The sequence below is a fragment of the Chionomys nivalis genome, chromosome X (genome assembly GCF_950005125.1).
Source record: "Chionomys nivalis chromosome X, mChiNiv1.1, whole genome shotgun sequence".
NCBI classification, from domain to species: domain Eukaryota; kingdom Metazoa; phylum Chordata; class Mammalia; order Rodentia; family Cricetidae; genus Chionomys; species Chionomys nivalis.
In genome coordinates, this window is record NC_080112.1 from 107,461,827 (window position 1) to 107,486,192 (window position 24,366).

The 24,366-nt window shown below is 38.8% G+C and overlaps 1 protein-coding gene across 1 annotated transcript; it reads left to right on the top strand.

Annotated features, from left to right (window-relative positions):
* Window positions 1-1,943: 1,943 nt before the first annotated feature.
* On the top strand, window positions 1,944-5,223 carry LOC130868568 (melanoma antigen preferentially expressed in tumors-like). Its single transcript, XM_057760733.1, has 3 exons — window positions 1,944-2,233; window positions 3,142-3,735; window positions 4,710-5,223. Exons 1-3 carry the CDS (start codon window positions 1,944-1,946, stop codon window positions 5,221-5,223), a joined length of 1,398 nt encoding a protein of 465 aa, XP_057616716.1.
* Window positions 5,224-24,366: the final 19,143 nt, after the last annotated feature.

Genomic DNA, 24,366 nt, shown 5'->3' on the forward strand with positions numbered 1-24,366 from the left:
TTGGATGGAGTAAAACATTGTAGAAAAAGCAAGATAGGTGAAGAACAAAAGAACATAATAAGGTCAATATAAGTAAGGAACCATTATATGTATATCATATACACTATATATTATAAATATGTGTGTGAATAGGTATTTAAGCTTAATACTGAATATGAGAAAACACATGTGATATTTGTCTCCTTGAAATTCTCAGCATCAAAGTGTAGCTACTCCTTTTTCCTACATTCACTGCAGCATTTGTTCTTCTTTGTTTTCTTGATTTTTCCCTCTCTGACTAGAGAAGGTATGATTTCAGTATGCTTTTGATGAACACATATTTAATGGCAATGGTTGACATGCAGAGTCCACATAGTGGCCATTTGTATTCCTGTGAGAACTGCCCAATGCATTTTTCATTTTTATTTGGTGATTCCTTTATTTGGTGATTAAATTTTGAGTTCTTTATAGAGTGTAGATATTAAACATGTCAGATGTATAGTGGGAAAGCATTGTTGCCATTCTGATGTCTGCCTCTTCACAGTAACTTATTTCTTCTTCTTCTTCTTCTTTTTTTTTTTTTTTTTTTTTTTTGGTTTTTCAAGACAGGGTTTCTCTGTGGTTTTGGAGCCTGTCCTGGAACTAGCTCTTGTTGACCAGGCTGACCTCAAACTCACAGAGATCCGCCTGCCTCTGCCTCCCAAGTGCTGGGATTAAAGGCGTGCGCCACCACCGCCCGGCTCCACAGTAACTTATTTCCTTTGCTTGCAGAAGCTTGTTTATTTCATGCAATCTCACTCATGAATTCTTGTTATTTTCTGAGCTGTTTTCACTGTTTTCAGAAAGGTTGTGGTATAGTTATATCTTCAAATGTTTCCTCATGTTTTGTTACAGAGATGTGAATGTGTCCCACCATACATTAGGATCTTTGATCTATTTTGAATTAGTTTTGGAGGTGTGAGGGACAGGAATGAATGATCATCCATTTAGGTTTAGTTAACCAATTTTAACAGATCCATTTGTTGAAGCATTTTTCCTCAATTTTTGGGGTTTTTTTTTGGGTTCTTTAGAAATATTTAAGTGGCTGTGGCTGTATAGTTTTATTTCTCCTTTCATCCACATCATTTGAAATTGGTGTGTTTTCACATGTCATAAAGGTGACTAAATTTGGCAAGTCATGTATAGTGATATTTTGCTGATGATCTAACAAAGCTTGGCTGAAGATCAAAGTGCAATGCTAGCCACAGTAGTCAGTCATACAGGCCAGGGAGTAGTGGCACACACCTTCAATCCCAGCAGCCACACTATTTAGCCTTAGAGACCAGAGAGTGGCAGCACACGCCTCTAATACCAACACTAGAGAAGAATATAAGGCAGGATGAGACAGGAACTCACTCTCTTTTCAGTTTGAAGATTTCATACAGTTAAGAGCTCTCCAGTGGTTGGCTTCTCTTGGACGTTCAGATAAGCTTTATTTGGCAGATCAAACTAAATATAACTATAGTCAGAGGCTATAATGTCATTTTTCTTCTTTAATCACGGTTAATTTGATGTCTTAGTATTTTCTGTTTCCAAGACAATGATGATACTTTCACTTTTGTATAGATTTACCATTTCTTTTGTGATGGCTTATACACTATTGACATCAAATATCAGGAGCTGGAATCTAGGTGACCAAAAGTGACTTCTGCCTACCTAGTCCTAATTTCTATTCACATATACATATTTATCTGCTCATAAATATGTAAAGGGGTTTGTTATGTGTTTATTCATATACAAATATACCTTAATACACTCAAAAACCAATTTCTTCTACCTATAATTAGAGCTATCTAGAAGTGGCTGTTTTATCATTTATTTATTCTACAAATAGTTATCTATACTGTCAACATGCTGCAAAGAAGACTCTGTGCTTATCTGTCAAGTTTTCTAAATGTTTCCAACCCTTATACAGGTTCATTAAGATGGACAACAAGAAACCAAACACACTCCTGGATCTTGCTATACATCAACTCCTAAGTAATGAATCTGCAGCCATTCATGCTCTCGAGGAGATCCCAAAGGAGCTTTTTGTTCCACTCCTCTCTGCTGCATTTAAGGGTGTGCATAAGAATATAGTGAAGGCAATGGTGACAGTTTGGCCCTTTGCCTGTCTCCATATCGGCACACTAACTGTGCAGGGACCCCATCGTGAACTCCTGACAACCATGGTGAAATGTCTTCAGTTCATACCTGTCCAGAACTCAGGATCTAGGTAAGACTATATAATAGAAACATGTTAAGACACAGGAGGTTACACCACAGCCTGTTACTCTTTCAAAGGTAATATGTGCACATAGTGATAAAGAATGTGGGACTGAGGTCACTTTGAAAACAAGTGTCTTACAATATTGGATATGGAATGTATGTGACTGAGCACTCTGTTGACAGATTTGTATTGCAGTGTTATTGTTTCATAGAAAAAAGACATGAGTGCTAAGACTGCTGAAGATTGGTGGCGGAAAAGAGAAAAATAATGTGTGCTGTTCAGTGATAATTTTTTTCTGTTGTTCACTGTTGTCTCCTCAATAAATAGGCACAAGAAGACACTGACAGCAATGATAAAGACTCGACCCTGTTTTGTCTCCACATTAGAAAATTAAGCATACAAGAAATACAGGGAACTGAAAGGAATGATTGATGCTCTACAGGTGTTACTGCCAAGAACTCAGCTTTTCAATAGTAATGTGTATAATATGTATATTGTAAGAGAGCAAAGATTATCCTGGAACCTGTTGCAAAAGAGGACCAGATAATCTCCCAAAGTTAGCTAATAATGAATGCAGAAAAATAATGTAAGGGGGTTGGTACATCAGTTGAGGTTATCTTAAAAACTCTGATGTCTTACAGAGGGTTTTAATTTTGTAGTAGAGGTGAGTAATGCTACTGTTGATATATATATATATTATTTATAGATGAATTCCAAGACATTATAAGCATTAATTGATTATAGAAAACAGTAAAGGATATGGTATTTGCATAACAAAGTCTTGCTGCTAGCCAATGTATGAAATGACAGAAAGAAAAACAAAGATAATTTTGTCACTCCATGTTGTCATTGATGTTACTTGGTTATATTAATGTTTCTACCTCATAGTGGTCTGTGTTCTCTTTTCCCTACAGGAGCCCTAAACTGAGGATCCTAGATTTAAGGGAGGATTCTGGCTGCAAGATCGTCTGCCCGGAGATCAGTACTAAGTCACCTGCATGCTTGTTCTCCTGTGCTCACTCAGAGCACTCAGTCTTGAAGATGAGGGCCCAGCATAGTATTGCAAGTTCTGAACATGAGGTTCAGGCCCATAATCAGAATATGGAAATAATAGTGAGCATTTCTCTCAGAAGTGGTAATATCTTAAGAGAACGTGGATATTTGGCTCTGCTTCTGAATAAAGTGGAGCAGAGTTCAGGTTCTTTGCACCTGTGCTGCCGAGATTTGGAAATCGAGAAATTGGGTGTTTATAATAGAAACAACCTGAACCGTTTAGATCTCAAATGCCTTGATCACCTGTCAGTATTTAAGGGTTCTCTGAGTGAGATTACCTACCTTCTTGCTCGGGTGGTGCACCTGAGAAGACTTTGTCTGTCTAAAGTCATTTGTAGCTCTTTGAATGGGAAAGTCTTCCAGAATTTTGTCTCACACCTTAGGTTTATGGACCATCTTAATGAACTCAACTTTGATTCTTTTGACCTCAGAGATCATCTTGAAGCTGTCCTGAGGTAAGGGTACAGGGTAGATACAGGGTTTCCAATAGTAGCCTGCTTTTAAGATTAGAGAGATAATTCTTAGATAGTCTTAAGCTTCCCATAACCCTTTCTCCTTCTGCCTCAGTATGGGCAATGCTGGGAGTTTTAAAACAGCCATGGAATGGTATCTTTCTGTAATTGAATAGAAAAGCGGGGTTACCAAAAGCGTAGTCAGGTGAGCATGTGTAGGCATTGTGCTTATTCCAGAAACCTGAATGTCAAAAGAAAAATGCAGCCCTCCTCTGGCCATTGAGAGATAAAGAAGGGGAATTGAAAGACTTTATGTTCTGGCACAGGTGCACATATTCATACACCCATAAATGGTAATGTCACATCATGAGGAAAATCTCTAAGGTTCAGACCATGATTGGAGAGGCTGTCTGAAGAAGGACACTTAAAAGGACACGCTAGCTCAGAAATGAGTACAATAGAGAGTTATTTACTTAGAGGTAGACTCACAGATCAAAATCCTCTGCCGGAACAGGGAACAGCCTGAAAAGAGGGCGGATGCTTGCTTTACATGGCATAAATAGTCTAAGAGGCCACACCCAAGTGGGTGGGTAACTTAAAGGCTACTTGCAGTAGGAATTCCTACAACAGCTGGCATTTATGGACTGGCAAAAGGGAGCTTCCAGTTGGCTGCTCCTTCTGTCCCTTCTTCTGAGCAAGTGAACTAGCTCCCCCTTTGGTTACGTTGTAATTACTAAGTAGATAGTATTTTCACTAAGTTTTTCACTCAACTTTATAATATGTTATACATATTGTCAAGGTTAAAACATTTTCCAGGGTGGTAAAGTGTCTCTCACAGACCCACAAGTACATTAAGTGTGTGAAAGCTCATGTCATTTGCTAATGATGTGCAAAACAGTTTGTTCTAGATTCACAGATATAGTTCCCCTCTTCTAGTCCTCATTTTTCAGAAATCATTTTCTGTTTTCTCCCTGCAGAGACCTACCAACCAGTTTGGAATTCTTACATCTAACATTCTGTGAACTTTCTTACAATGATTTCAAGTTTCTTGCTGAGTGCCCTCAAGCCAGCCATTTAAAGCTGTTGAATATCAGCTACAATCCAATGTATTGGGAAGATTGTGAGCCCTTTTATAACCTCTTGCAGTGTGTCTCTGGAACCTTGCAGCATCTGGAATTTAATCACTGCCTTTTAACAGATTCCGTATTTTCTGGTCTTATCCCAGCACTAAGTCACTGTTCCCAACTCCGAGTGCTCAACTTTTTCTCTAATCCAGTTAGTATGTCCATGCTCATGATACTCCTTGAGCACTTAACACCCTTGATGGAGCTTAAACGCGTGATTTATCCCATCCCTGTGCATTGCTACGGGCGATGGCAAATCCAGGACAGTTTAGATAGGGAGAAACTGGCTAATGTGCAGGCTCAATTGAAACGAATGCTACAAGAGGCAGGGAGGAACGACATGACTTGGATTACTTATCCTGGATAAATTTATGATCCAACACGGTTTCACCTGGATACATATCCTTTAATTATTAAATGTTTCTTTAAAAAATTATGATCCAACACAACTTCACCTTGATATGCTCCCTTTATATACTAAATGTTTTTCTCTTGATTCCATAGACTGAATATATAAGGTTTTTATGTTGAAGCAAAATATAGTTTAAAAATATAGGTATGTAGCTGATTTCCATAGAGAATAACTTGCAAGCAGATGGAGGACTTTCAGAGCTTCTGTTTGTCTCTAGACAATTGTTCTTGGTAACCCTTCAGTTTTTCTTTATTTCATACTCATTTACCAAGGGGTGTTTTGGGATATTATTGTAAACAGAAAAATGAACAGACAAGACAAGGTTCCTTCTTAAAGTCTCTCAGAGACTGTGTCTTATCTGTCTCTTCACAGTTTATTAGTGCATAGAATGATCTTGTTTTACCATCTTGGACCCCATTTTGTTTCCATTGTTCTTGGTACATGACCTGCTCAAGGCAAAGCAGACTCTATAATGTTCAGTCTCTTCTCAGCAGAATTTAAAGTTTCCATGCTACCATCGTGAAGGCTTTCTCTCACATCTGTTTGACATCTGCCTTCTGTCATTGTGCAAAATGCCTGACATAATAGACTATAGTAAGGAAGAGAAGTTTCTTTCCCAGCTTTAGAAGTTTCACCACGCTTGTTTAATTGCACTACTTTGGAACTTCAGCAAGGCAGAACATGGTAAAGAGCTTGTGGCAGAGGGTATCCTCTCAATTCACGAAGCATGGAACCAGAGAGAGAAGGAGCCTGAATGCCTATACAGCCTTCAGTAGTGGGACTATACTGATCTGCATCCTTGAATCAGCCTGTTCTAAAGTTTCTACCACCTGACCTGGAGCCATTGATGAACTAGGCTATTCAAAATTTCAACCACCTGCCATTAGCCATCAGCTTGGGTCTACCTTTTATTATATTAGCTTAGGAAAACATTTAGGACACATGCATAACCCTTCCTTTGTGATACACATGATTCTGTTAGAATGTTCTGCTGCCGATTGTGTATTAAAGTTGCCGCAATTGCTATAATATTGTATAGCAAATATGTACATGGAGTCTTTTATATTTCACACCAAAATATGATGACCACACAGAGAAAAGCATGTTTGTTGAAGATATTCTACAAAAACAGCATATAAATCCAACTAATTAGTAATGTATTTATGTTCTTAATGTGTTGAAATGGGAAAACACTGCCATTGCAAGGACATAGCAAAAGTGTATAAAATTTGGTTTCTTCCTGTCATATGCTGAAATGTCAAAACCACTGCATTTTCATTACTTACTAAGGAAATAAAACAAAAATAATCATTTATGCAGTTTTTTGAAATTAATCTAGTTAAGAAAAAACAAAAACAATAATGTGTCTGTATTGTTCCAATTTATAAATGATAACATACTGGATTTCAGATCAACCAAGCAAAAATAGAGATAAAAGTTGCAGAATTTTGTGCATAGTTCTCACATATGGAGATGATATTGAACTTTATTTTAGAGATATAAAACATGAAAATGCACCTGCAAAAGTAAAGTTTGTATGATTACATTTATACGACAGATTACTGAAGTCAAGAAGATATCAGTAAAAACCACATGCACTAGTCTGGTATATTATTTTTTTGAACTCACATATATGTGATTTTATCAATAACATTGTTATGAACATATGTAACATATATGTTAAAAATTATCGATTTAAATTCAGAAGGAGCTTGGCAAAATCAAATTTCAAATGAGTTTGACTGAGGTATGGAAACACATGCCTTTAATCTCAGTACTTGCTAGTCTGAGGCAGAGACATGCCTGTGAGTTCAAGGCCAGGCTGTTCTACATAGTGCCAACCATGGGTCTATATTAAGACCTTGTCTCAAAAATATTTGAATAGGAATACAATATTTGATTAACTCCTGTATTCATGCTTCAATATTTTTATTACTTTATAAATAATACCGATCAAAATTTCACTTCCTCCTCCCACTTCCCTCCCACTCCCCCACATACCCTGCTCCCCTCCATCTCCTGTCCTGAGAGAGGGCAAGGTACCCTGTCCTTTGGGAAGTCCAAGGCCCTCCCCTCTCCATCCAGGCTTAGGAAGGTGTGCATCCAAACAGACTAGGATCCTAATAAGCAGTACATGCAGTAGAGACAAATCCCAGTGCCATTATCATTGGCTTCTCAGTTTGCCCCAATTATCAGCCACATTCAGAGGGTCCACATTGATCCCATGCTCGTTCATTCCCAATCCAGCTAGATTTGGTGGGCTCCCATTAGAACAGGCACACTGTCTCAGTGGGTGGACCAACCCCTCCAGGTCCTGACTTCCTTGCTTGTCTTCTCCCTCCTTCAGCTCTTCAACTGGATCATAGGAACTCAGTCCAGTGCTCCAAAGTGGGTCTCTGTCTCTACCTCCATCCATTGTCAGATGAAGGTTCTATGGTGATATTCAAGATATTCATGAGTCTGACTATTGGAAAAGGCCAGTTCAGGCACCCTCTTATCCACTCTCCAGGGTCCTAGCTGGGGTCATCCCCATGGACTCCTGGGAACCCCTCCAGAGCCAAGCCTCTTGCCAACCCCAAAATGGCTCCCTCAATTAAGATATCTTTTTCCCTGCTCCCATATCCATCCTTCTTTCATCTCAACCATCCCACTACCCCAAGCCCTCCCCAATACTCTCCTTCTGTGGAGTAAGTGAAACACTCATTCATTGCTGGTGGGAATGCAAACTTGTGCAACCACTTTGGAAATCAGTGTGTCAGTTTCTCAGAAAATTGGGAGTCAACTTACATCAGGATCCAGCAATACCACTCTTGGGAATATAATCCAGAGATGCCCAATCATACTACAAAAGCATTTGTTCAACTATGTTCATATCAGCATTATTTGTAATAGCCAGAACCTGGAAACCTAGATTCCCCTCAATGGAAAAATGGATAAAGAAGGTGTGGCACATATACACATTAGAGTTCTACTCAGTGGAACTAGTGGTAAAAAACAATGACATCTTGAATTTTGCCTGCAAATGGATGGAAATAGAAAACTCTATCCTGAGTGAGATAACCCAGACCCAAAAATATGAATATGGTATGTACTCACTCATTAGTGGATTCTAGCCATGAACAAAGGACATTGAGTCTATAGTTCATGATCCTAGAGAAGCTAAATAATAAAGTGAACCCAAAGAAAAGCATATATAGATCCTCCTGGAAATTGGAAAAACATATTTAGATCCTCCTGGAAATTGGAAGCAGACAAGATTGCCAGGCAAAACTTGAGAGCATGGAGGTGGGGATGGAATGAGGGGAAGGGAAGAGACATTTATTTAGTTTTTAAGAAAAAAATCTTTTCTAATTTTACATACCAATCCGAGTTTTCCCTCCCTAACAGCCTTCTACCTCCTTCACCTTCACCTTTTCCCCCGTCCCACCCCCATCCACTCCTCAGAGAGGGTAAGTCTTCCCATGGTGAGTCAACAAATTCTAGCACATTGCTTTGAGACAGGATAAAAGTACTCCCCACTATATCTAGGCTGAGCAAGGTATCCCTCCAAAAAGATTGGATTCTAAAAGCCAATACAAGCTGTAAGGATAAATCCTGGTCTCTTTGCCAGTGTCCCACAGACTGCCCCAGCCACACAACTGTCACCCACATTTAGAGGGCCTACTTTGGTCTCACGTTGGTTCCCCTGATTCAGGTTAGAGTCGGTGAGCTCCCATTAACTTAGGTAAAAAAAAAAAATCCCATTGGGTATCTCCATCATGGTCTTGACCCTTTTTTCCATATTATCATTCCTCCTTTTCTTCGACTGGGCTTTGGGATCTCAGTCCAGGGTTCATTTTTAGATCTCTGCATCTGCTTTCATCAGTTGCTGGATGAAGGTTCTATGATGAGATTTAAGGTAGTCCTCAATCTGCCTACAGTGCAAGCATCCTCTCCACAATTACTTTAGGCAAATCTATTTCCTCTATCATATATTCAACTACTATTCTTTTATCTCTTGCAATCTGTTGGTTATGCTTGCATCTGTAGTTCCTGTTCATTTACCCAGATATTCCATTTCCCAAATTCCCTCAGTTCTTTTTATTGACTACTTCAGTTTTCAAGTCTTGAACAGTTTAAACTGTTCATTTCACCTGTTTGGGTTTTTTCTTGGTTTTCCTTGCTTTCTTTAAGAAATTAATTGATTTCTTCCCATTTTTTGTTTGTCTTTTCCTCCATTTCTTTAAGGGAAATTTTCATTTCCTCTTCGAGTTTCTATAATATTCAGAAAGCTGTATTTAAGTTCATTTTCTTCTGCTTCTTCTGGGTTAGGATTTTTAGGTCTTCCTTTTATAGGACCACTAGGTTCAGGTGTTTCCATATTGCTCTTTAGGTTGTTGAATATATTCTTGCCTTGGAACCCACCCATCTATTTCTCCAAGAGGTGCAGGTGGGGCATGCGCCTTAGGTGGTCTCTTTTCCTCCAATTGATACAGGTGGGGCCTGTGGCTTAGGTGGTCACTCTTCCTCTTGGAGCAGGTAGGGGCCATGCTTCTGGTAGAAGTAGGGGATGATTGCCGGCATTGAGGGTGCTCTGGGGTTTCTGGGGTTTGGTGGTTGGAGATGGGGAACAGGATATTCTTCCATGGGCAAGGGCACGGAGAGCAGAAGAGCAGTGCTGTCCAGCTAGGAACTCAGATTCTTACCTCTCCAGGGCCATCCAGGGCCAAGGCCCCAATGGCCAGAGGTGAGGTGGGTTATGGCTGCGGGTGGCAGAAGACTGCTCCCAGGTCCCTGGCGCCTAGCTGGGTGGGGATGGGGTATGGAATGTGCCTCTGGGGGCTAGGGTCCAGAGAGCTATACACCCTAGCCATTGACCCCGAAACTCACCTCTCCAGGGGCAGCCAGGGCCAAAGCTCAGGTGGTCAGAGATGTGGTGGGGGGATGGCTGCAGGTGTGGGGAGACTGCTGCCAGGTCCTCTGGTAAATTTCTAAATACAAATCTACATCATATGACTGTGAGTGTTCAAGCATTGTAGAGAGCATTCTTAGCATGCATAAAGCCATGAGTTTATTTTTCACCACTACAAATAAATAAACAAACAAAAATGTCTCTATTAGGAACTCGTGGGTTTCAGTGATGAACTAGAATCCACTCACATGATTTGTTTTTCAAGACACGATCTTAACATGATTTTAAACCCAAGATGACCTTATACTCAGTGTGTGGAAGATTTCTTTCCATATCTATGTCCCATTCCAACTGATGGGATTAAAGGCTTGTGTCACAACATTCTGCTTTTTGTGGTGCTAGGGGTTGTGCTGTGGGCTTTTCTGCATGGTAGGAAAAGTATCTATCCAGTGAGCTACATCCTCAGTCACCATAAAAATATTGTTGTACCACTGATCTCGATGAAACCAGTGCCAGTGTTGGAAGGTGATACTGTTGATATGAGCCTTATTCTTGGTTTATTTTGTGCCGTTTTCTGTGAACTGGTTAGTGGTTCCGAAAGGAACATTAGGAAGAAGTGGGGATGGGAGATCCAATTCCCTTATAAATCTAGATAGTAAATACTCTGTGCCATGGCAGATGTTAGCCAGCCCTGGGTTAGTGTATAAATCTGTTGCTATCCAAAAATATCTTAGCACTGTATTCAGAGTTTGATCACATTTAATACTTTCCAGGGTAGTAACTCTGCTAGAAGTAAACACCACAACAGAGAGCAGCCTGCAGTCAACAAACGTGGTAGTTTTGTGCGTAAACTTTGACAATATATCTAGTCAGCTAAACTGTCTAAAAGATATATTAAAAGTTAATGGTTTTCATTTCCTACTGATGCCAATGGATTGCTGCCTGAAGTTTTCTATGTCTGCTTTGTGCTCAATAAACTACTTCTCTAACTGTTGGGTTTTGCTTTGCTATTGTCCTTTTCCTTTGAGTTTTTGATTAGGGTTGTAATTCACACCCTGAGGCTAGATCTTACTCTGAGTTCCTGTCCCATCCTCTAAAACCTTAATCCTCTAAAACACTCTTTCTCTTCAGATTGCCTCTGGAATCTGGGGCCTTGTTTTATCTACTTCCCTAGTTAATCTGTCTCTTTACTATAATACAAATGGACCATTCAAGACGAGGTCATGTGCTGAAAGATTTAGTCCTGCTGCTTTTCCTACTCACTCCCAGGATCTCAGAAGCTGATCACACATTCAATCAAGGCAATTTTAAAGAACATCTTTTCTATTCTGATTTGATATACCAAACATTATCTTGAGGGATCACTCCTACAGCTAAATTAGTCTACACATTTTTAATCAATTCTTTTCCATGATTCATTCCAACCTATTTCCCCTTCTTCCCTCTGTTCTGGTCTAAAACTCCACTGTGGCCCAGTACACATTAATCACAATAGCCAATAGATTATAGACCATTACAACTGGAAGTAATCTTGCAACCACATTACAAATAAAATCATTCCAAATGTCCACAAGGGGAAAATTGATGTATTTACTCATTGCATCTGCTGAAAAATAAGCAGCTCCACAATTTTAAAAGATTCCTTGAAAATAAAAATTAAATTAAATATAATAAACTGTATGATTAATGACTCAATTATGTATTTATTTAATTTGATTTGTGATTAAAAAGCAAATAAGGCAAAGTGAGAGAAAATGTCTGTCCCCAAAAAGGAAACAGGAAAAAAATAAATGAAATCCAACAGTTAAAGACTGTATACAAGCAGAATTAGTTTTTGGCAACATGTTCCATGACCTGCCATTCCAGTTTCCCATTTCTGTTAGTTATCTCATAGATTCGGTGAGTGTTCTAATGCCTAGATCTTTAATATCCCAACTCTCAGTCACAACATCATGAGAAATTTTATTAAAGGGTTGCGGCATTAGGAAAGTTGAGAGCCACTGCTCTAAGGGCAAGACCCCAACCAGCTGAACCTCCAACTTGTCAAAAGGGAAGGTTTAAAGAATTTTCTGTCCCTAAAAGGCAACAATAAATGAATACTGTATTGAACATGATTCATGGGAGTCAACCTCCATTCCAAGCAGACAGTGAAACTTGGCAGCATTGGTCATATGGTTCTGGCATTAGAGACATGAAAGATGCAGGAGTAAATGGGTTGTAGAATCTTTCTTACTATCAGAAAGATCCATTCAGGCTAGAAATATGACAGGAGGTGCCTGCATGGAGGCCCTGAGAGGCCATTGTTTATAGCTGTGAAAGTGAAACCTGCATAGTGTTGGAGACCTGAAGATGTTGCAGGTGCTGCATGGATATTTGATCATGGGATGTCTGCCAGTGAGAGCTGCATACTTGGAGTAGAACCAGCCAAAGACAGAAATGTGTTGTATATAGTAAATCTGGAAGGAAAGAGCTACCTTAGCCCTTTGACATTTGACGTCGGACATGGAGATACAGAATTTGGAATTTGCCCTGCTGGGTTTTGGTGCTTCCTTTGTCCAACAATTTTTCAGTACACCCCAATTCCTCCTATTTAGAAAAGGTAATGTACATTCTGCACCATTGTGTGTTGGAAGTATATAATTTGATTTTTGATTTTACAGCGTTTTACAGATAGAGATTTCTTTGAGTCTCAGAAGAGTTTTTTTGACTTTGGACTTTTAAACAGTGTTAAGAATGTAAAAGACATTTGAAGTTGGACCAAATGCATTTTGCATTATGATATGTACGTGAACCTATAAGGACCATGGACTAAAATATGACAGTTGGAATGAGAATGGTCCTTATAGTCTTTTATGTTTAAATACTTGGTCTCCCATTGATGGAGCTGTTTGAGAAATATTAAGAGTGTGCCATTCCCAGTGTACTGTTTTTGCCTCATATGTTTGGATCAAAATGTAAGCTCTCAGCTGCTCCTACGGTCATGACTTTGTCCTACCCTCACGGAATCTAAAGGTCTGAAAGCATATATAAACACTTTTAAAATAATTTGCCTGGCTCATGGTGTTTTGTCACAGCAATAAAGGGTAATTAAGACAACATTGCAAGATTTACTTTGTGCTTCAAATTGGGAAACATTTTCAAGTGACATATTTTCTTTAGTTAAATGTTTCCCTGTGGAATGTTAAACCAGACAATTTTCATTAGCTTTTGTAGCTATAAATATTTTTCATCCCAGTAGTTCCCTTGGACCTGATTTTCTCCACCTGACTGCTCCTGAAGCTACTTATAAAATAACCACTCCGTGGCTTAATATTAATCATATACTTGTTGGCCTACTAGCTCAGACTTTTTATTAACTAACTCATGCATCTTGAATTAACCCATTTCTATTATTTTATATTTTACAACAAGGTTTGTAGTTTGTTACCTCACATCTTGATTCTTGGGCGGCTACATGGTGTCTGCCTTACTCCTCCTCCTTTTTCCCTGCATTCAGTTTAGTTTTCCCACCTAGCTGTATTCTGCCCTGCCATAGGCCAAAACAGCTTCCTTACTAACTAATGATAATAAAACATATTCACAACGTACAGAGAAAAATCTCACATCAAGCTCTTTTCATTAAGAGCAATATCAAACTGCACTGTATGTTTTCAAACACCTCAAATGTATGATTTCCCTATGTCTTTTTCCTTGAACTCTTTTTCAGGTGCTTGACTGTGAGCTTCTCAGTATATTTATGATTTTTTAAAAATAATTTTCCTCTTTCACTACTTGCAAAGGAGAACTTAAATGAAGTTTAGAGTAGATTGTGTTTTATTATGCTCTTAAGTGCAATTATAAATTCACTTAAATACAATATTAGATTTCAGAATTTTCTGTGACATTGGAAGTGAATGGTAATGATGTAGCAAGATCCTTCAGTCTGCCGCCTCTGGATTTACAATGAAGAATAGTCTTTGGTTAGTGGACCCACCAAAATTACATTCATAAAACAAAGTATAGTGTGATCTCTTTATGTTTTTCCCAATAATATCCTCAGTAATAAGAAATGATTAGCCAATCTAATTTCAGAAGATATTCCTAAATTCCTTAAATATGAGCATTATTAGAATTTTACATTCTCAAGCATTTTCTTTATTTTATCTGGCATCAGTAAATAGACATGAAGGTATGTACCAAGATTTCAAATTTAAACTCATGAATATACAAGACATGTACAGACTAGAATGATAAGACATGGCCTAAGGTGTATGTTCAACCTACTAAATAGTTTATCCAAGGATCACCTATCTTTACCACACTGGATTCAGAATTTAATGCAATTATTGCCCCCTTAAATACCATTCAGACTTTCATGATAAACCATCAAAACATTTTGTCTGGTTTTTTTTTTTTTGTGGAATTCAGATATTTAACCTATTATTCCATTTGCAGACATCTTGATGTTTAGAACCATAGTCTATTATCACAGTTGTAGTTTTTGTATAAAGAAAGCCGCATGGTTTATGTGACAAATTCCTCATGGCCAAGAGTTGTCAGTATCACAAGAGTCATCCAATATCACAACACCAAGGGCAAATCCTGGCATCACAAGAGTCAAGGAATATTTGGCATTACCATTTATTGACTATAGGAACATTAGCTGGTTCTAATCATCCACATGGTAACACTGACTTTCAGGTAATTACACTAAACTAAATTCTATTTTTCACTTTTATGCAACTAAAGATGGCTTTGGGGATAATGGCCCTGACTCCACCACCTTGTACTGAGATTACAATCTTGTGTCTTTGCTTGGTTTATATAGTGATTGTGATCAAACCCAGAACTTCATGCATGGTAGCCAAACATTTATTTTTTTTTTCTTGCTGATTTTTTTTATTAATTAATTAATTTAATTATTAAAGATTTCTGCCTCTTCCCCGCCACCACCTCCCATTCCCTCTCCCTCCCCCAATCAAGTCTTCCTTCCTCCTCAGCCCAAAGAGCAAGCAGGTTTCTCTGCCCTGTGGGAGGTCCAAGGACCACCCACCTCCATCCAGGTCTATTAAGGTGAGCATCCAAACTACCTGGGCTCCCACAAAGCCATTACATGCAATAGGATCAAGAACCCATTGCCATTGTTCTTCAGTTCTCAGTAGTCCTCATTGTCCATTATGTTCAGCGAGACCGGTTTTGTCCCATGCTTTTTCAGTCCCCGGCCAGCTGGCCTTGGTGAGTTCCCGATAGAACATCCCCATTGCCTCAGTGTGTGGGTGCACCCCTCGCCGTCCTGAGTTCCTTGCTCGTGCTCACTCTCCTTCTGCTCCTCCTTTGGATCGTGAGACTTCAGTCCAGTGCTCCAGTGTTGGTCTCTGTCTCTGTCTTCTTTCATCGCCTGATGAAGGTTAATATTCAGGGGGATGCTTATATGTTTTTCTTTGGGTTCACCTTCTTATTTAGCTTCTCTAGAGTCACGATTTATAGTCTCAATGTCCTTTATTTATGGCTAGAAACCAAATATGAGTGAGTACATCCCATGTTCCTCTTTTTGGGTCTGGCTTACCTCACTCAGGATAGTGTTTTCTATTTCCGTCCATTTGTATGCAAAATTCAAGAAGTCATTGTTTTTTACTGCTGAGTAGTACTCTAATATGTATATATTCCATACTTTCTTCATCCATTCTTCCATTGAAGGACATCTAGGTTGTTTCCAGGTTCTGGCAATTACAAACAATGCTGCTATGAACATAGTTGAGCATATACTTTTGTTGTATGTTTGGGCATCTCTTGGGTATATTCCCAATAGTGGTATTGCTGGGTCAAGAGGTAGGTTGAACCCGACTTTCCTGAGAAACCGCCACACTGCTTTCCAAAGTGGTTGCACAAGTTTGCATTCCCACCAGCAATGGATGAGAGTGCCCCTTTCTCCACAACCTCTCCAGCAGAGGCTATCATTGGTGTTTTTGATTTTAGCCATTCTGACCGGTGTAAGATGGTATCTTAATGTTGTCTTGATTTGCATTTCCCTGATTGCTAAGGAAGTTGAGCATGATCTTAAGTGACTTTTGGCCATTTGAACTTCTTCTGTTGAAAAGTCTCTGTTCAGCTCAGTGCCCCATTTTATAATTGGATTGATTAACCTTTTACGGTCTAATTTCTTGAGTTCTTTGTATATTTTGGATATCAGACCTTTGTCAGTTGCGGGGTTGGTGAAGATCTTCTCCCAGTCAGTGGGTTGCCTTTCTGTCTTAGTGACAGTGTCCTTTGCTTTACAGAAGCTTCTCAGTCTCAGGAGGTCCCATTTATTCAATGATGTCCTTAGTGTTTGTGCTGCTGGGGTTGTACGTAGGAAGTGTTCTCCTGTGCCCATGTGTTGTAGAGTACTTCCCACTTTCTCTTCTATCAGATTCAGTGTGTTTGGACTGATATTGAGGTCTTTAATCCATTTGGACTTGAGTTTTGTGCATGGTGATATATATGGATCTATTTTCATTCTTCTACAGATTGACTTCCAGTTTTGCCAGCACAATTTGTTGAAGATGCTCTCTTTTTTCCATTGTATACTTTTAGCTCCTTTATCGAAAATCAGGTGTTCATAGGTTTGTGGGCTAAAGTCAGGGTCTTCTATTCTATTCCATTGGTCGACTTCTCTGTTTTTATGCCAGTACCAAGCCGTTTTCAGTACTGGTAGCCAAACATTTAATTGACGATATTTTTCTTATAAATCACCAAGATTATTTTAAAATGCTTTGAATAAAAATTAAGTACCATAGTGACACTCAAATCATATATCTAACTATTTCTAGTATTACTCTTTGACCTACTACTTTGAATATTACAGAGAATTTGCTTTTCATTCTGGTGCTATTTGTGTACAGAAATGCAGAGTTGTCATTCATAAGATTATGCACAATAAAGAGCTTTTGTTTATAGAGTGAGAATGAACTATGCATTTACAATTCCTTGTCTTTTCAGAAATGAACCCTAAAACATGTTCCACAATTTTAAACCTCAATGGCAGCGAAGAGTTAGACTAGCAAGACAATCCTAAATTCTAACCTCACTCATATTCCATACTTACTATACAATGCTAGAACTTTCCTTCCTTAAGTTTGAACAGAAGAAAATCGTGACCTTGTTTTCTGTTAATGCCTTCACAAGGGAGAGTAACAACAATTATCTGAGAAATTTTTATGGAACAGAGTACTAGTAAGTTCAAATTTTTAGCATTTGTCTCTGAAGAAGAAAAGAAGCTTGATCTGAAAAAGAGAGTAGATATACAAAGAGTGGTTCACTTAGATACTCAAGCTACAGCAACAATGAGCTTGAATATTATTCATTTTAGAATGATTACTACTTCTCCCTAAGCGGAGACACTTGCAGTTAGACCTCATGGAGACAGTGCAGACTCTGTATCCTTTAATTCAGCGATTCTTAAACTTTAGTCATAGGTAATAAGCACCCAGGGATTTGCTAGAATGGAGATTCCTGGTCCCCGCCCTTTGCGATTCTGATGCAGAAATAGTGTTTTAAGTTGGGAACCCAGTCTTTCTACAAAAGGTGTTTTCTAAAATGTTTATTTATTACAATATAATTTACATGCTATTCAAATTCACCCATTTAAGTGGTGTAATTTGGGTCTGGAGTTGTTGCTCAGTGGCAGAGCACTTGTCTAGCCTCCTCAAGATTATAGTTTCCATCTCTGCTACTGCAAAAAAGGTAAGTAAATAAATAAATAATCCCAAAGTTTTAGTGTATTTGCATTGTTGCACAAATTTTTTCACAATCTAAATATGTATATTTTCATCAGTATTTCTGAAAAAGTATTCATACCTTTTGCAACTTTTCAACTGCAGATGCATACACACACAAACACATAATACACACACATGTGCACACATACACACTCACACAGATCATACAGTATGTGACTTTTGGGGACATCTTTCACTTCACAGTTCCTTCAAGCATCATTCCTGTTGCAGGATCATCAATATCTCATTTCCTTTTGTAAGAAATTATATTCCATCATTGTTATACCTTATTATAGTTATACATTCATCATTTGATGGACATTTGTGTTGTTACTACTTTTTCCTTTTTCTTATTTTATGTGTGTGTGTGTGAAGGTATGTGCTGTATGAATATTTGTATGTGCATGTGTGAATGTTCATGTGCTGGCACTTACTGGGAAACCGAAAAAGGACTTTGAGTTCCTGCTCAGATATCCCTTTCTATTATATTCTCTTGAATCAGTTTCTTTTACTAAAATTAGATTTAGGATGAAAAGCATCGAATCCTGTTGCTCAAATTTTTATGTGGGCATTGTTTCTAAGGATCCTCTTTTTTCAACTAGAGATTTTTTAAAAGTCACATGGATGTTTCTAGTCAGATACTTGTATAACCAGCTATTGCTGGACTGTAATTATATAATGACTGGAATGATTCATTAGTCTGGCTAGTGACTAATCAGGGTCAATGGCTTTCAGGACAGCTCTGATCATAGAAACTTAGCATTCTGCGGATCAGGTAACTGAAAAAGACAAGAACCAAGAACAAAGAATTAACACAGCTGTTCGTTAACATAAAAATATAGACATGAATTGTTTCAGAAAAGTAAAATAGACCTTCTTATAATGTTGTGTCTCATCTGCCTTCTAAAGTGGCTAATAGTATGGTCTATTATAGTGAGCTTAAACAATGGTTGGAAAATCTAAATGAGTTTCATTGTATGAGAAAATTGTCAAAATGCTTTAGAGGAAACTGATGTTTTTAGAACAAAAAAGTGTTTAATGATTGTTCCCATCCAAATACAGTACGTAATTCATAATAGGCCTAAGGTACACTATGCCCTCTGTTCAACTTTTCCTTTCAACTCATCCTTGTGTAATATGCAGAACTTAAGCACATTTCTGGATCAAACCACACCTAAATACTGAATAATCCTGTAAACCAGTGATGGAGTTAATGTATAATATATGAGACCAAATATTATTTGAATTGATTTTGGTCCCAGAATGATTTAATCTTTAGGAGTATAGGTTTTACCTCTCACCAATTAAAAAAAAAAGATACTGTGATAGAGCCTGAGGCTACAGATCAGCTGGTAATGTTGCTTGCTTAGAATCCATGAAGCTCTATGTTTGAGTCTTAACACTATATAAACCAAATGTTGTGGTGCATGTCTCCAACCCCAGGGATATAGAAGAAAACCCAGAAATTCAAGTTCATCCCTGGCAACATGAAAAGTTCAAGACTAGCCTGGGATGTATGATTCTGTCTGAAACAGAAGGCAAAATAATTATAATAATTAATTTGATTTATTCCAATGTTCTATAGTCAATTTCATAACTAATGACAAAATCAACCTCTTTAAGTGATTTTCTTTCAGCTTCTTTACCCAGTAGCAAAATATCTAACTAGATTAATTGTAGACAAACTGTTTTAATTATTGTAAAGACTTGATTTCTAAAATTTCTTATTTTGAATAATATTGGCCATTTTTTAGCTTATTTGCCAACTTTACTAGAGTTTTCCTACACCATGGGGATCCTTTTCTCATCTGAAAGAAGCTACTTATAAGGAATGAAGCAACTCTGTTGATTTCACAATCTAATAATGAACAGCCCTATACTAAAGAGCATTAAAAATAATCCTCAATCAACAGAGCCAATGACATTGCTAAGGCAAGGAAGACATGTGTTTGGATGTATTTGATACGCCACAATATATTACATTATCCCTGGCAAAAGAACTCAGACATAGAAGAGATAAACTTAGGGTCAAGTAAAGATGACATCATGGATAAAGTAAGACTTTATCTGGATCTGAATTGGAAGGGGGTGGATGTGATCAGATTAAAGTAAGAATATTTTTGGCATGGAAAGCAGTGAAAAGAAATCCTGAGCTGAAAAATTTTGCATGATGTGATGTGAACGATACATGCTTTGAAACAAATGACAAGCAAGACTGTGTATGTTGAACAGAGAAAGTTCTGGTGGCTTTAGGAAGTCAGGCAGACACCCAGACGCTGTTTCTGTTGAAACTGGGAGAGTCTCACCAGAACTGGGTGTGTCTAACTGGATTTTGTTCAAAGACAAATGCCTGCCTGACTAATAAAGTTGTACAGACCACAAGTGGGAATGAAGTCGAGGGGGTGGATAAGGAACTTACAGATGCTGCCCCGTCAATTCAGAAATCATTGCCAAGTGTCTAGCATGGGTGTGGAAGGTACTGGATTATAAGGATGAGCAAGTGGGAGCCTCTGACCTCATGGAGCTGAATGTATGGATTACTAAGATACCAGCAAGAAAATATTATTTTTTAAACAGCAAAGTATATAAAAAGAAAAGATGTGGCATTTTGGTAAAAGAATAGTGAATTCAAATGTTGTTTAAAATATTTTGTTGCTATAATTTGTGGCTGTTGATGTCATGGACCCTAGAAAAGTATCTACTACTGCCACTTTCCTAAACCAGTATGAATTCTAACTGCATCCCAAATATTTTTTATACTCACAGATAGTTGTAGCTCACATACCTCATCAATCAAATTTCTTTTCCCACAGAGACAATTTTACAGAAAGTGACACCAGTCAAAGTCAAAATACAGTGAACATCTCCAGTAGTTATATCTAAAGCACAACCCCTACAACCTTATGCTCAGGAAACATCACAGAAGAGGGACTGGCACAATCAGCAATTTCACTGAAACACTCGGTAGGGCTTTTGTAAAAGTGTTGGTAAAGGTTAACTAAGAACTCAACAGAGCTGTATCAAGCACTTGAATTCAAGCCAAAGCAACATTGGGAAGCCACAGAGACTTTTAAGTAAATGAAGGATATCATTAGATCTGGGCTTTGGAAAGCTCTCGCTGCCTGCATGTGGACAAAATCAAAGCAAGGGTGGGATTGATGAGTTCTGAGGCCTTTGTAGTAGTTTAGGAGTATGACAGTGGTGCCCGAAGAGACAGAGGACTTGGGCAGAATTTGTAAATGCATAGAGGAGTGGGGAATGAACAGTTCTTGCTAATTAGTTGAAGTGGGAGGTATTTTGGCTTGGACAACTAAACAGATGCAGATCTAGGGGACCTTGTTGAAGGAATGGGAATACTCTGAACTTTGGTGCATGGAGGTGAAGTTGATCTTCACTATGTAGTCCAAGCTGGTCCCAAACTCATGGCAACCTTCCTGACTGAAAATCATGAATTCTGAGATTATAGGTACAAACCACCACACCCTGCTAAGAACTAATTTTGAGACTCTAAATGGTGAGTTCAGTTACTATATGTTAGTTTTAAGGCTGGACACCCAAATGTAGTGGACAGGCAGGAAATGTTACTTCCTGGTATTTTTCTCAGAATAACAAACTCGGGAAAAAAAGTCTGAGAAGATATTCCTAAAATTAAAAATTAAATTATAATAAAATTTAAACATAAGTCTTAATATTCAGCATCAGTAACGAAGTTCCAGGTTATTATATGCATTATAATAGCTAATACGTAATGGGTTCCTACTGCTTTGAGGTTCCCACACCTGTCATGTCGTATTAACTGGTTCTCAACATGATTAAATCTCCCCAACCTAAAAGGATTTGGCAGTGTCCAGAATGATGTTTGTTTATTTGTTTGTTTATTTGTGTGTGTGTTGTGTGTGTAGTATTCTGTATTTGAATATGTGGAGATAAGAGGTTGGTTTCACATATCTTCCTCTATTGCTCTTAACCTTGTTTTTTGAGGCAGGGTCTCTCTGTGTGTATAGAGTTTGTTATTGTGACTAGAGTGACTGGCCATTAAGAACCTGGGATCTGTCTATGTATTCTCTAGCAATGGGCTTGTGGATGAGGCTCACTGAGTGCTAAGGAAATAAAATTAGGTTTCCATGCTTGCATAGCAGGCATCTTAGCCACCCAAGCCATCTTTCCACCTCATCCCCCACTTTCCAGCCTTTTGTGTGTGTGTAAATTGAACCCAGGGCCTCTAGCTTGTTAGCTGGGTGTAACATTAAACCTCATTTTTCACACCTTGAAGGAATAGATGTGGTTAGAGTTTAGGGAGGCATTATTATTATTATTATTATTATTATTATTATTATTATTATTAGTCAGACACAGAACAGGTCCCCACACTAGGTAGTAAGCTTGCAAATGTCCGCATGAGCAAGGAAGTCAGGACCGCGAGGGGTGCACCCACCCACTGAGACAGTGGGGCTGATCTATTGGGAGCTCACCAAGGCCAGCTGGATTGGGACTGAAAAAGCATGGATTAAAACCGGACTCTCTGAACATGGAGGACAATGAGGGCTGATGAGAAGCCAAGGACAATGGCACTGGGTTTTGATCCTACTTCATGTTCTGGCTTTGTGGGAGCCTAGCCAGTTTGGATGCTCACCTTCCTAGACCTGGATGGAGGGGGGGAGGACCTTAGACTTTCCACAGGACAGGGAACCCTGTTCTGGCTTTGTGGGAGCCTAGCCAGTTTGGATGCTCACCTTCCTAGACCTGGATGGAGGGGGGGAGGACCTTAGACTTTCCACAGGACAGGGAACCCTGACTGCTCTTGGGACTGGAGAGGGAGGAGAAGAGGAGGGGGAAGGGGGAGAGGGGCAGGAGGAGGGGGAGGGAAATGGGAGGCGGGGAGGAGGCGGAAATTTTTTTTTTAATAATAAATAAATAAATAAATAAATAAATAAATAAATAATTCAACAGCAGCATTACAAGCCTCCTTCACACCTTGTTAACAACAGAGACCTTTCCTAAGATCACATCACCTATTTCTAAGAAGCAAAGCAAATCCTTAAACCATTTGTCCGATCCTAAATTTTTATCTACTCTCTAAATATTGCCACTTTGTATCTCTTAAAACCAAAAGCATTATGACCCTTCAAAATGTATATATTTCTTAACGATTCATTTTCTAAAGATGCATTTCTCCTACACGAGGGGCTCTTCACAGCCTCTGCCATTTGAAAAGAACAGAGCAGTACTGTACTGTAGAAAGCAGACATGACTCAGGCACATCAGACATGTTGTTGTGTAGTTACTTCCTCCTAACTGAAACATTTCCTCCTGGATGCAGGGAGAAGATCCATAAGACACGGGGAGTTCATGAAGCTTAAAAGGCTCAAGAAAATCAGGAGACTTTCAAACTCTGAAACATACAAGACTCACAAGTTCTCCCCCTAAGGTTGTAAAAATACTGAACAAATGATAGCAAGGGGAAACTCTCCCTTGGTAGAACTGCCTGCACCAGGAATAAATGGCTTTCCTGAGTTATCACCCAGGCTGGAATGACCTTTTGGTGATGTAGCTACCTTTGAGTTGCTCATGCTCCTAGATGCATGCAGGTGAAGAGACTAATGATTGCTTGTGTTAGTGTTAGAAGAGTGGGCCCCTGGGAGGTGATTATGTCCTGAAGACAGAGGACTTATGAATGAGATCCGTGTCTTTATGAAAGTAACTCCAGAGCATTGCTTTGCCACTATTACCATGTGAGAACATAGTAAAAATTTCTTTCTATTAACCTGGATCCATCCCCTCAGGCAGCACCTTGGTATTAGTGCCTCTAGAACTGTGAGAAATGAGGCACCCAGGTAACGGCATTTTGTTTAATAATGTCATTAAACTATAAAGATAAATGTGATGCTACCTTTTTCTTTCTTGCACATACAGGTGGACTTCTAAGGAAAAGGATTTACAAAGGAGTCTAGGTTCTGTGACTGGAGATCCTAAGTGGGTCTCTCCGTGTCCCACATCGTTCCAAGGATAGACCTGCCTGACTTGGATGGTGAGGAAGTAAAAAACGAAAAACACATGGATATGGAGAGAAAGACAGGAAGAGGCAGTCTGAATTCCCTACTGGAGAAACTTCAGCACCATAGAAGCTAAAAGTATTATACACCATTGAACAGAGAGGTGGGGTTACTGCATATAGCTGAAACAAGAGGTGGGGTTATTATAAGATCACCAAGGAGGTGTAGTGTCGTTTTAATTGTATTTTAATAAATAAAGACTGCCTGAAGATCTGAAAGTAAAACAGTCCCACTGGTCAGCCTTACAGACTGATTATAGTAACACACACCTTTAATATCAGTAGCCATAATGACACAGACTTTTAATCCCAGCAGTCACAGAAACTGGGTGGTGCATGCCTTTAATCCCAGCCCTAGAGAGGATTATAAAATGGAAGGAAACAGCTCTCAATGGACAATCTCATTCTGAGATTCCCGA